Source organism: Semicossyphus pulcher, unplaced genomic scaffold, assembly GCF_022749685.1.
Source record: "Semicossyphus pulcher isolate SPU_LCO1_2020_fin unplaced genomic scaffold, fSemPul1.0.p SCAF_7, whole genome shotgun sequence".
In the NCBI taxonomy this organism is placed as follows: Eukaryota; Metazoa; Chordata; class Actinopteri; order Labriformes; family Labridae; genus Semicossyphus; species Semicossyphus pulcher.
The window spans coordinates 18825774-18840259 of NW_027211748.1; the positions used below are offsets into that span (position 1 = coordinate 18825774).

General features: G+C 42.8%; 1 protein-coding gene across 3 annotated transcripts in view; it reads left to right on the forward strand.

Moving 5' to 3' along the window:
- Positions 1–14486, forward strand: part of LOC138611066 (receptor-type tyrosine-protein phosphatase mu-like) — a 188741-nt gene that overhangs the window by 145121 nt on the left and 29134 nt on the right. For all 3 annotated transcript variants that reach the window (XM_069683967.1, XM_069683968.1, XM_069683969.1), the window contains 4 exons: positions 623–816; positions 6305–6392; positions 7712–7788; positions 14409–14445. In XM_069683967.1, the coding sequence (XP_069540068.1) occupies positions 623–816; positions 6305–6392; positions 7712–7788; positions 14409–14445 (396 nt within the window). The remainder of the gene's footprint in view (positions 1–622; positions 817–6304; positions 6393–7711; positions 7789–14408; positions 14446–14486) is intronic.

Below are 14486 nucleotides of genomic sequence, written 5' to 3' on the forward strand. Positions count from 1 at the left end.
GACTCTGACTCTCAGTGCAAGCTGCAGCCCAAACCAGCATACTGTAGTGCCAGTTACAAACAAAGTAAACTTGTTGTTTTACAGCATCTTCATGTGGACTTTTTACGATCACTCTACACTGTTTCCTGCAGTTGAGGGCCATTGACTCCTTTTGTTCTAGCTGTAGCCGCATTTACTGCTAACAGTGTTTTTTAATGGCTCTCGTAGAACACAGTAGGCCTGTAATATTAAATATTTCCACCACACACTGAGACAGATGGACCTGAACCTTCCCACCACATGACTCATCCTATTACTCAATGATGTTGTGTTGTTGTGACCATCCATAACAAACAGATTACTAGTTGAGAGTTGTTTGTCAATCTGGAGGGTGGTGACATAATGCTTAACAGTAAATGAGATAATGTGCCATCTGTTAATGGGACAGTCGTAAGTGGGATATGAGCTGGTGTGACACCTCAGCAGCTTAAACTCAAGTTTAAAATCAATAACAGCACAGCCATTTCCTGCTTCAAGCACTATGTCACCCAAATGTATCTAAGAACAATAAAGTGATAAACTCTAGTTCCTGCGTCTCCGTCCTGACCTGCTCTGGCTCTGTCCTTGTGCTTTTGCTCCCCAGATGAGAGCCAGAACATGGGCAGCGACACCAGCAGCCTGGTGCAGTCTCACACTCACTCCCTGAGGAAGCGGGAGCCGGTCGACGTGCCGTACCAGACGGGTCAGCTGCACCCGGCCATCCGCGTGGCCGACCTCCTCCAGCACATCACCCAGATGAAGTGCGCCGAAGGCTACGGCTTCAAGGAGGAGTACGAGGTAGGACGCAGCCCAGCTGTCGTATCCCCGGCTGTAAAGGTTGCAAACACACATGAAGCCCGGCGGTAGACTTCACCACGGAGGTTCTTGAGTGAGAATGTTTATCAGTCTAAGTCGAGGCTTCATGTGTGTCAGCCTCTCTGTATCTGTCTCTCTCTTCCTGTCTGTCTCTCCCTGTTTTTGCACCGCACAGCAGAACTGTTCTGTTTCTCCCCAGATGCACTTTTATGATAAATTGTTAATGTGCCCCGTCACAGTGTGTTTACGGTGTGATTCGTTTTGTTGTGCATCTGTTCCTTGTTGTTTGCAGCTATTGTGCATTTCGTGTCTGTCCCAGTTCCCCTGTGAGAAGCAGCTGTAGTCCGACTTGGAATGCAAACCCTCAAAAAGTGTGAGGACCGGCCAGCTGCGTGTCAGCTCCGTCCCCTCTTTAATCTGAATCATGTCCGATTAGACTCCACCGACGGCAGCCTGCCGCTCTCTCAAGACTGTTGTCACACAACAGCATCGGTAATGTGACACCAGGCCTCTCGCTGACACCAAAACAAAAGATTTTGCCCCAGAAGAGCGTCACTCTCATTTCCTCTCATTAGTGCAGGAGGCTGGCAGGGCTTGGCGGCACTCCAGCCTCCTCGCGTCCCTCAGCACCACAGCAGCCAGCCTCATCTCACCCTCAAGCTCTGTTGTAACCGACTGGCTTCAAGCTAAATCCTTCTTTTTAAATATCTAATCTGTAAATCTTTCTCTCTGACTTCACACAGGCCCTTTTAACTGATCGTATTATATTTTTCTGTCTTTCTTTCTGACCTTTCTCTAACCTCCCTTCACTTTTTAACACCTTTTTCTTCACTCTCTGAACATGTTTTTCTCTACCTCTCTCCTCCTTCATCTCTTTTTCTGTCATATACTTATCTACACCTCCTTGCTTCCCTCTCTCCCTCTCTTCATCTCCCTCCCTGCTATGTGTAGGCCAGATTTATCAGTAATTAACTCCCCACTTCCCTCTCATGACTACAGAATTAAATGCTGCAGCCTCCCATCGCTACCTGCAGCATCAGATCATTGAGGGGCTGGAGTGCTTTGGGCTGTCCTCCGGGCCTAATCCATTATGGATAAAGGTGTTTTGGGTTCACGCGCCTGGCATTAGGTAGATGCAAAACAGTCAATCAAAAAGAAAAAAGGCCACAACGGACGACTGGCCCTCGTCTCCTCACCCTGCTGTCACCTCAGCCTTTTGCAGCCTGTGGGAAGTTTGTATCGCAGCATTCTCACTTGGCTAGAACGACTCATTTGTGTGTTGTCTTCCTCCACTGTCTTCTCTATCTGTCTTAAGGTTAATGCCCTTTTTAACTGTTTATTTCTGATGATGAGATTGGAGCCTCGTGCACCTCTAAACCTGTTGACTTACACTGTACTATATCTCTCCCCAAACCCATGCTTCTTGTTATTCTGTACGTTATCTTTGGATCAGATAAACGAGGTAAGCCAATATCTTTGGTTATTTGTGAATATTTTCAAACTTGTAGATGATATCACAAACCTGACTGATTGATGGTGCTTGTTGGCCCTGTGGGAGTCAAACATCCCACATACACGATCTAGTCTGAAAAGGGCATTTACCAACAGAAGCTATGCAAAGCTACCGAAGCGTTTTTGATGATGAAATGTGTGAAACAGTCTTTTTAACTTTGTCATGTCTTTACAGTGTCACTGTGAAATGTTTTATTTCCTGCATAAACTGTGGAGTTGTTCCGACGCAGGTGGAAATGCCGCCATTAAAACCTCAAATGTAGGATTGGTATCAGCACGCAGGCCGGTCTATGCACCGATTAGATGCCTAGTTTTGGATTTAACAAAAAGGAAGAGGACACAGGTGCAGACGATAGATGATTTATTTAATAAAACAAAAGAGGGTTTACTTGAAGATTCCAGATATCAAAATCCAACAAAAAGTCCGACCAATAATCCAACAAACGGCTGAAAACCAGAAGTAATCCTGGGATAAATCTCAATAAAGTCCACTGGAGAAATCACGGGGGATTTCATGAAGGTATCACAGAAGGTTTGACAACGAAAGACGAGGAACTGGCACAGAGACATGGGAAGCAACTACTGTTTTATACAAAGGGAAGAAGAGCTGATTTCAGGTAGATTATCGAGTAACACGAGCAACAAAAACAGTGTGGTGCCAGTAGTCCTTGTAATCAGAGTTAGCAAAATGTCAGCATTAAATTAGACTGGAAAATCCTACCAGTAAAAGAATGATGTTTACAGTGTGCAGTTTAGACATACAGGGTTAGCAGTATAGGTTTAGGTTTAGCAATCAGTATCTGAAAGGAAAGTGGCATCAGAACATCTGTAATGAACAAAACATGTAACATCTATAAATTCTCCACATCTTAATGTTTCCGTTTAAAGCTTTTCGAAAACTTCGTCATCGGGTTAAAATTTTAGGTAACACAATAATACTAATTTTTGGGGTGCTGGTTTAGCTTGGTGGGTGGAGCGGGCGCCCCATATACAGATACATTTCCTGTCTCTTATTAGCCGTCGTATCTCAGAAAGGCAAACTGGCCAAAAAATTATGAAACTTTTTTTTGAAAAGAAAAATCACTCAAACCAGTTCTGACTCAATAAAACGTTGTTGCAAATGACTGTGTTTCATTTTCACATAGTTGAACCAACCATATTTTCAACGTAATTTTTGGACGCCCAAACAGATGATATAACTTTTATTGGAAAGAACGGAAGCCATGCGGACATGCATCCATACATTTTATTTACTCCGTTTTCACGTAATAGCGAGTAATTTCTGGTTGTTTTCTCGAGATCTCGACTTATTTATCACGTTATCGCTTGATAGCGACGTCAGATGATCATAACCTCAGAGTTGCAAAGGCACAAAACAGACATAGAAACAGGCTTAACTTACCTCATTAGTGTGGGCAATGGGAGCGTGACATATCCAGGTGTGTAATGTCACAGTGACCAGCCTGTTGTTTTGTTTTCTAGATCGCTGGAAAATTATCCCTTTATCACGAGAAAAACAGCTTTTTTGTCTACAAATGAGGTGAATTCATCTGTTATAATGGGGAAACCAGCTTTATTCTGAGATGACGGGAAAAATAAGTCGAGATCTCCAGAAAACAACTGAAATCAACTCGTCAAAAGGGACAATGTTGTATAAGCTTTATTAAGCCATAATATAACAAAGTGTTTGCTTGTCAGAAATCCGCACGCTTGCATAAAGTATGAGTGAGCAGACAACTAGCTGCTATATAAATGTTATTTGGTCCTTGTGTGTCATTTGTTTTCAGCTTGTTTTATGTAAAGGGAAATGTGTTGCATCTAGCCTCAACTCTGACCACAGATGAACACTTGTCACTTTAAAGCTCCTGTGAGGAGTTTTTTATGGTTATGAAGCAGACTGAAATTAAATCTGATGTCTCTATATGAGCTACAAAAGCAAACCAGACCATCAGCGACAAGATTGATTATTTCTATATAGTTATTTTTAATGCCTGAAACCGCTGGCGGGGGGGTAGGTGTCAGATGAAGCGATTAGCTGTACGCTGCCTTTGTTTACATTTTCAAATTTAAAGTGAGTGATACATAAGAAAGCAGGATGAGATTTGTTGTTAAAAACCACCACTTAATCATGTACAGGACAAAATCAGCAGAGATAAGAGGAACGGCTTTGTCCACAGGGGGCGCCAAAATCTACACAAACCGAAAGTTCCTCACAGGAGCTTTAAATGAGTCTCCTTTCCTCACACAGTCAATGATTAATTCATTCAGTAGCAGCTCACTATTCCTCTTCTTTGTGTTTTTCATCCATTTAATAGTTATCTTACTTTTTCATGGTGCACACTGTATGTGGAGTGCTCGCTATATAGGTTTTCCCATAGTGACTGTGCAGAGAAAGCGCTCTGCTTTTCACTTACAGGAAAGTGGTTACAGGCGAAGAAACGGCACAAGCTGACAAACTGTGCAGGGACTGGAGTGCAGCAGGAAGCCTGTAATTAAAATCATACTAAGTTGGATCTGGGCCAGTGGGAATAATTTAAGCGCGGTGAAAAAGTACCTGCAGATGCACTAAAGTAGAACAACGACCTTTTGCTACAAAATACTTTTTACAGGTGGAGCCATCTTTTGTTTTTCAATCACTGTCTGATGAATTTTTCGAAGCTAATTATTCCCAGAATGGGTTTATGTCCCTTAAATTGAAAGCCTCAATATAATCCTCCCCTCTTGGGACACTAACAACTTTATCATGATAATAAGTTTCTCTGGATGCAGCATCTGAACAGCCTGAGGAATGAGACTACAGCATCCGAAGCAGGCAGGGTCACTCAGTTTAAGAGAGAACTATTATGAAGTTGGCAGGTAACGCATTTTGGCTGGGAGACGATTTGTCTCCAGATGCTTGATATTAGACCTTTATCCTTCAGGGTGACAGAGAGAGCGACATTGGCCCGTGCATTTACTCAAGACGTACTGCCACAGGAGGAGAGGCCCGCATAATCCATCTCTGAGACATGCCTCCGTCTTCTCTGGAAGGATGGGACATATTTTTAGCATATTAAAGCTGTTTCTCAGTGAAATCACTAATCCTCAAGACTTCATACAGGAATATGTCCTTGTGTCGCGTCTGTGGGACCTTTTATTTGCTAGACAAACGGCCTGCCGCCTGCCGTAGCACTGAGATGAATGAAACCATCAAGTCGTAGAGCGGTGATGATTGAAGACGACGCGTGCTGCTCGCTCAGACTCCAAAAGGAACCCTCGAAACAATCTGTTTAACCTCCGATAAATGCTCCCCCATCTTTACTTGCAGATGGTCTGCATTCTAATGTATCAGCTGACTTTTCAAATGTGCATTAGCCGACAATCAAAACGACAGAACAATAACATGTTTTTATCCGGGCTAGCCTGCTTGGAGCCAACCCGCCCTGCTTGCCCGCCCCTTGCTGAACAGCGGTGGACTGGCAGTGGAGATGTATTTTCATAATTTGGCTTAATTGTGCCTGGTGTGCCATCAGAATGGAAATCTCCCCAGCGAGAGATGATAAATATTTCATGAGGGTAATCTGAAGCGGAGCAGTTTTGATCTGCAGACGATGAGCTGGCTTTATTTTTTTCCCCGCGACGGGCTGATTGAGTCCTTCAGGCGCGGCAGGCCGACAGCCGCTGAGGTGGCTCCGCTCTGCAAAGCGACGCAGGGGGAGAAGTTTTAGCGTGACACCCGCCGCTTCGGCCCTAATGGCACTCTCTGTTTGACTCAGCTCCCCGGGAACCACCATCCTCTCAGTGTTTCATGTCTAATAATGATGTGAATACGTCTCTTTTCTGTTGCTAATGCTCCCTTTCTTTTTATTTGTAGAGCAGAAAGAGGAAGGCTGTTCTTTAGCCTGGTTATCATTTAGAGTGCTCACACATGACACCATATTTTACCCCCTTCTCTCTGCTCTGTTTTCTCTCTTTTCAGAGCTTTTTTGAAGGACAGTCTGCGCCATGGGACTCTGCAAAGAAGGATGAGAACCGCATGAAGAACCGATATGGGAATATTATTGCATGTGTGTACAAAGCACCTCCTGAGCGCTCATGACGTTTTTTTTTCTGTGCCGTTCCCATTCTTCAGGCTGATTTATTGGCCGGGCTTGTGACTCTGGATAACTATAAGCTGCTCAAACAGAGTTTTATTATCAGCCAACGAGAGCAGCTTTGACCTTTCCAATCTACTTTTATATTCATCTTCCTGCAGTGTCTTTTCAGTTATGAGAAATCAGCCCTGCGGCGCATAACATGCAGTCTCAGCTGTGTTTATAAAAGATGTTGAATTTCACAATTAATTCGTATTAGTTATTCACACTTGGGCTGAGCTGGGGTGCAAATTAACCTAATAATGCTGATTGGACGGTTAAATTGTTGCTGCTACGAAAAAACCTTGAAGATCCAGTTTTGAGGATCATCTTAAAATTACTTTAAAGTTACATTACTTCATTTAAAAATGCAATTAACTTCCCTTTCTTTGTATTTGAACCTAACCTAGAGTCAAAGCCGCATGGTTTTCATTTAACAAATGTATCTGACCATAAATGTATGTTCCTATTTAAAGTAATAATCTTGAAGATTTTCTTTTGAATATTAAATTTTTTGCGGAAAAAAATCACAAGCGGCGCCCAGTTAGTGACGCGTTTTCCATCACCCAGCAGTGGTTGGTCTGCCAGAGAGGGTAGGCGGAGCTAAGCGGCTGCTTTTCCGGTCTCTGCAAGTGTTGCGAGTAAACAGTAATCTGCTATGGCTGAACAAACAAAGAAAAGATCGATGACTACAGATACAACTTCAAAAATAAGTGAAAATCCAAAGAAAAAGAAACAAATTGGACGCTCAGATGAAGGCAAACAGTCTAAAAAGGAAAGCGACCATCATGCAACACTGTCTGGATATCTGGGAAGTGTGCTCCCGCAATTACCGCCAAAGAGAACGACACTTAAATCTTCGAGATTACAGCTTTAAATTATAATTGTGTGTCTGTGTCCATTTCCCCTACCAACCTTTTTAATCCGTAATGTTAGGTGCATGCGGTCTCTCATCCAGCATGTTTTGTACACCTAATATCATCAAGGTTTTAAACAGCATCTTGTGTTAGTTAAACAGTCCATTCATCAGGCATGTTTCACTCCTACAACTGTGTTTTCATTGGTGCCAGTCTGAAGCCAGTCTGGTCCTCCTTCCACTCCTGCACGACAACTTCCTGTCTGGCATCGTTTGTGTCTCTACTCCTCTGTTTTTACTGTCTGTCCCTCCGTCCCTGTCCGCCTTCTCTTCTCCTGATGCCCTCGTTAATATGATTAATTCAACGCCGGTTTCTTCCTCTCCGCCTCTCTTCCAGATGATCACTCCCGTGTCAGGCTGCAGGCCCTGGAGGGGGAACAGAGCTCCGATTACATTAATGCAAATTACGTTGATGTAAGTACACACACCAGCCAGCGCCACCAACGCAAAGGTCACCGCGCTTCCTCTCGGGGAGAGAGAGGGCGCTGGTGCCGCCGTCGCGGGGGGCCTGGGGGACAAAGCAGCCCCTACTGCCTGCCCATCACAAACATACAGACACACACATACAGACAGGAACAGTCACACACACACAGTGCCTTTATATTCAACTTTGGAGGGCTGCTGTATCACTCTATTCATTGGATATATTAAGAGGAATGAGGATCAGAGGCTGACAGCGCTGGGAGAGAGAAAAGGCAAACCAGCACACGGAGGAAACTGAGGTTATAGCTTTGGACTTTGCTTTGAAAACAGGCATTGTAAAAGCGAAAAAGGGAAGAACACGGGGGAAAGTTTTACGGATGATTAATTAGCTAAGTTAGAAAAGTGAAGAAAGTAATACAGGCTCCACAAATAGAGCTAAATATGCTGCTTGAACATCAGACACGGAAATGATAACAAAACGAGTGTTATAAGTCTTCTGCTGCTTGAAATATATGACAACATTTTGGCAGCTTTTGTCCTTGTCGCGAAATATTTAACAGCTCTCATTCCTAAATAACAAGAAGGTCATCCACAGGTTATTTTGCTGATACAAAAATGATTCATGTAAACATTTTCTTGCTGATTTGCTGCCTCTGTGATCAAGCTGAGGTAGCTACTCTGCTTCGCTAAAAGAGAGAGTGGATTGCGATCGCGGCGTGTCAAAGTCTGCGCTCTAATCAGCAGCACCGATCTCCTCTCTAAGATGTTCTGTAGCGTAATAACAAAGTCACACAAACTGCTGAGTGTGCTGCCGCGCGAGGCAAGTCATTATTTGCGCAATTATGTCACTGTCATCGTCACGTCTGGTCATTTTAAGCAACCGAGCAAGCGACTGATGTTGTCATTTTCTGGGAGAGTGAGGACGCAGACTGGAAACTTGCAGAGCTGCTTCACTCTGCTCCACGTCCGTTTAAAGCAGCTGCTTTCTCCTCCTCTGTTAGACACTGGAAAGTCTCACGGACAGACCGCTGAATCGAACTCGACGCAGCAGTTTTCTACAGGGGTTTAGATTTACATCCTACCACAGGAGAGTACTTGCGGCGCAGCACTTACATGCACTCAAGTACCTTAGCATACCTTTACAGTAAGTAAAAGTCATTAAAAAGTGGCGTGAGACATGCTTCTTGTTTAAAACCGATCTAACCCACTTAGCTCACACAGTACCGACGCTCCTGATCTGACCCGATTTGCTGCTGATAGCCGTGTTGGTAGCCGGATGTGACCAATCGCAGCAGCTCATCGCCCCCTCCGAGCAGATGCTTTGGCTCCGTGTGTAATGGCTCGGTGATGTACCTGACTCCCTAAGTGGTTTTGTGCTCAGGAGAGAACTCTCACTCCGTCTCCCATCTCCTCTCTCCCCCCTCCGCCCCTCTAATGTGGTAATTTGTAATCTCTTGTTACGCCTTCAAACATAAATTCATAATGCAAGGTGTGCCACGGCAAATGCAGGGGGCTTAAATTATTTACCTTTCCCGCTATTCAGTTTATGGCCCATTATGCTGCGAAAAGGGCCGCTGCAGAGAAGACTCTCACAATAGAGAGGGCCCCATTATAAGATAAGAATACACGCATATTAAAGAGGGTCCTGATTGAAAAGGATTTCCACTCCTCCGCTAGCTTCATTGAAAAAGTACTTAGCAGAAACGCAGGCAGATGGGTAATGATGTTTTTGCTCTTCAGAAAGCTTTTTAACCCATCTCCGAGCTTGTCCTGCCCAATAAACTCTTATGTGTACAACATTTCCCACAGTGTTTGTTATTGTGCGCTATTATGCTGCCGATTATTTGGAGTCATGTTCGAGTAAGCAGAGCCAGTCGGGTGTGTTTCTTTTCTCCGCGGCTGATCGAGTGTTTTCATAAACATTTAGGAGAAAAGGAGACGTAGCGAGTTTAGTTTGTGTGCACACCGGGCACAAAGATGTTTGCTGGGGTTGTGAACTGTACGCTGATGTAATGCAGTCTTATGATATGGAGGTGACCAAGTCTCTGATACTGCTCATGTTTGCAGTTTGCTTTGTACTGAGCATAACTGCAAACTGTTCACCCTTTTGCAAAGTGTTAACAACTGAAAAACAAAAAACTTTCTTATTATCATAATAACACAAAGACACAGATCCCTCTACCAAAGCGGATCAAAGCGTTTTATCTTGTGACCCCTTTAGGAGCGCTTGTTTAGCTCAGTTGGTAGAGCAGGCGTCCCGTGTTCAGAGGCTACAGTGCTCGACGCACTGAGCGCTGGCTCAACTCCCGGTCTGCCGTTTATTTGGCGCATGTCATCCCCCACCCAGCTCGTTCTAAGAATGTTACGTGCTATGTTCTGAGCGGGAAGTTTTTATTTGGTCTCCCAGGAGAACGTTCTCTGAAAACATTTTCAGAAAACTTGCAGTGAGAATGTTCAAATCACATTTCAGGAAGGTTTTATAAATCACGTTCAGATAGTTCAGGGCGCACTAACATCCAGAAAGATCCTCAGAATGTTGTGGTAAGCATGTTCTACCTAGCAACTGTTTTATAAAAGGCGTTCTGACATCCCAGGCCTCAAGAACATCCTGAAAATTTCTTGTTTTCCTGTTTCAGTTAAAACATTTTGTTTAAGTTTTAACGTCACAAGAACTTTATTTGAAATGATAAACATCCTTAAAACTTTGAATATTAGATTAAAACGTTTTCTCATTAGAGCTTGTAGCTAATGTTAGCCAATGTTATGGGAACGTTCCCTGCTAGCTGCGCACTCTCTTCTCCCCACACTTCCTGTCTCTCTTCAGCTGTCAAATAAAGGCAAAAATAAAATCAGTTTGTTGAAATTCCTCATCACATAGAGCTCCGGAAAACATAAGAGACCACTGCAAACATATTTTTCTCTGTTTCTACTATTTATAGGTTTGTGACTGAGTAAAATTAACTTTTGTTTTATTGTATTCAACATTTCTCCTTCTTCCAAGTAAAATATTCTCATTTGGGTCTTTGATTTGCAGAAAATGATGACTGGTTTAAAAAACCAAAAGATTCAAAAAGATGATTTTCAGATGTCCAATAATGCAAAGAAACAAGTTCATGTTCATTAAACAACAGAATACTCGTGTTTTAACTCAGGAAGAGTCCTTAATCAATATTTGGTGGAGTAACCTGTTTTTATTTATAGCTTTCATTACGGGTCTGTCACAGTGCTGTTCGGTGACGTGATGCCGCTCTTTGTTCGATGGCTTGTGACCATCTATCTTCCTCTTGATCACATTCAAGTGGTTTTCAGTTGGGGTTCAGATCTGGAGAAATTTGGAGTGGTCTCTTAATTTTTTCCGGAGCTGTATCATGGTCGAGTGATGACATGAGTTCCACTGATTTTTTTTTTACTCAGATTGTTACGTTAGAGACCAGTAGAGGTGAAAGTATCCAAAGCAGGAAAATGACAAATTAAGGGAGAAAAGAAGAAAAAATTAGAGAGAATCTTATACCTTCAATCATCTCGTGCCCCCTTCGATTTATCTGCCACCCATTTGGGGGATCATGTCTTGTAGGTTCTAACAGATGTGCAGACAACACAGCTAACAATGCACCTTAAGGGCCTTGTACTTTAAGCTGTTATAAACTTGTGATAAATGACAAACTACCTCAAAGCAACAGATACACAATAAACCTGTGCTTTTGGGGCCCCTGTGGGTCTGAGACCGCAGGGCAGTTTCTTACTTTGCCCTGTTAATAATGCAGCCTCTTTATTCCCCATGATCACTGTGTGGCATGAGGATACACATGTTTCCCGGATCATAAAAGAAACATTGCCAGTGAGCACCACAGAGGCAGCATTTAGCCTCTGTTTAGTGTGTTTGGGAAAGCAAATAAGTGGTATATGCATGTATTTTGTAGGTGATCGGGTTGGTACCCTAGATCTGCAGAAGTGGGTTATCTAATGATGTTCAGACTGAAAATACAAACTCATGCCCGCAGGCAAATACATCTCTTGCTGCATATTTTAGACATGGAGCACGCCACTGTGGCTTGAAAGAATTAATATAAATGATCATTGTAATGAGCAATGCAGCAAAATACAGAGAATAACACATATTAAATTCTTCGTCAGTAATTTACACATCCCTGGAAACAAAGCATGTTCAATTAACCATTTCCACACGGACAATTCTGCATTCATCTCTTTGTGTCGATTGCGTAGAAACAGCCTTATGTACCTAATGTAACGTGTCTATAAAGCAGCGAGTCCATTTATAGTAAGCTCTACTCACCTGACAGTGACTGTCAGGGCCCTGCTTTCTTCCTGTCTCTCCCCCTCTAATCCGGCAGTGTGCGCGGCCCCCACTTTACTTGACAGAACTTACATGAAAGCACAAACAAATCTCCTCCTCAGTCCAGAGATAAAGAAGTCATTAAAAATGGAGGACAGTTGAATAGCTGAAAGAGCCCGGTGGATGAGAGAGAGAGTGAGGAAAATATCCTTTGTGTCTTTTCTCCCTTCATTGGAGGAGCGTTAATCACAGTCCAAGTTAAATTGAATATGAGTGAGATAAGCAGAGCAGCAGGGGTGTGTGGAGGGTGGACGGGGAGGGGGGGGGGGGGGAGAAGACAATCAAGAGGAGGCAGGGCCTAGCAAGAGCCTTTAAGTCCTAATGTTTTGTTTCCTGCCTCATATCTCTGGAGAGGAGACAAGGAATTGGACAAATAAAACTTGAAGGGATTAGAGTAATCCATGAGACTGGGGGCCCATTGTGAAGATCAGTGCTGTTAGTTGTATCTTGGGGATTATCAACACTTTGGCTGCTTACTCCAGAGGTGTGCTGCATATAGAGTGCGTGATGGAGAGTGTTTATGCATCGTGTATCCAGCAGCATCCATCACTGGCTTTCAGCAGTGCCGCTTCCTCACTCCCTCAGTCGCTGAAATAAAGGAGGGAATGGGAGTTCAGTAGAAAAACAGCTAATAGAAAGACTGAGCGACTGAGGCGTATTTCTTAAACATGAAAAAAGTTAAATTTTCTGCACAAGCGAGACATCAGAAACAGAAACAGCTGTTGAGGCCTCGAAAAATCCAAATCCTCAACATCCTTCTAAATATGTGATTTCAGGTCTTGTTTACAGAAAGCATCTAAATATTGTTATTTGAGTATCTGCACATTTCCTGATATTTTGTTTGAATTGAGTGAAGAAAATTCTGCAATAATTCTGCAAACAAATTATGACAGTTACACAGCAGCTATACTCACCCACAACTAACACACCCGCCCTCTCCGGGTGATTATTGAAGGCTGCAGTTTTGTAATAATATAGCACTAGCTAACGCTTCACAGCCCTTATTTATCAATGCATTCATAGGTTTAAGAACAAACAGGGGCAACATGTGTATGCTAACTGTGATAGTGATCGATACATCTTTCTTGTCATTGTTATAAAAACAACGAAAGGCAGTTAAACAGCTCTTTGGTACAGACAAAACACAACAATATTAAAGGAGTATACTGCACTGGCAATGGGCAAGGAGACAATCGACATCTATAAGTGGGTCTTCTCGGGTCTGAAAAACATGCGTCAATACGCTAATTTTGGTGGGAAAGGGTTATCAGACAGGCTGCAACTATTTGCCTTGTCAGAGAGGTTGCAACACAGCCCAAAGAGTTTAATATAAGTCCCTTATGTTTAAACTATTTGGGCTGTGTTGCTAAAGGGTGCTTGTAGCTTTCTTTGCATTTCAATGTTGCACATTTCCTTTTGTTCGTATTTTAAATTGTTACTTCTTTTTGAGTCCTTAAAGAATTAAGCTTAGAAGATGTATATGTTGCCGCTCTGTAGTGTTACATTTTAAAGTTAAAAAATATACACAGGAATATCACATCTTTTACATACTTTAATGTATTTAGACATGATTGATAGAAAGGATAAATAGTTGCAATTAAATCGCGTGTGTGTGTGTGTTTTTTTGTGTCCATGTCCAAGTCAGTGCCCCAGTCAAAAAAGTCTGGATCCACCCCTGGGTGGGTGTTGAGCATCAGCTAGTGCCATTATTTATCATTACGTTCATAGATTTGAAAACAAATAGGGGCAACATGTGTATGCTAACTGCTAACTGTTATATGAATAGCTAATCTGTTTGATTCTGACTCGGACATTTAAAAAATAAAGGTGCTATAAACTGCACCTTGGTCACATGGGCTCTTGCTGTGTGCAGAGCCAGGGATGTGTCAATCAAATCTGATTGGCCATGCCCACAACGTCTGTTTCTAGTTAATATGAACGTTTATTTTCGCTTACATTTTTGTTGATGCTTATTGAGACTTTGATATCATATATGATTTTTTTAGCCACATTTCTCGAGGCTTCAACTTGGGCTCCATAAAGTGTACACCTGTATCTGTTCAGAGTATTTGAAGTGTGTTGTTTTTAAGTTTGTGATGTAGACATCAACCTGGACAACCTGTCAGAAAACAGACTAAACATCAAAGACACAGACGACATATTCTGAGAGGAGTGGCCTCGCCCACCGCAGCTGCTCTGTTTCTTTTTAAGCGAAGTGACTCTCATTTCCCTTCTCCCACTTTCTTTTTTGTTTCAGGGCTACCACAGGCCAAATCACTACATCGCCACTCAAGGTAAGAATACAACTTTCTAAAAACTGCGAGGCACTCTGGGT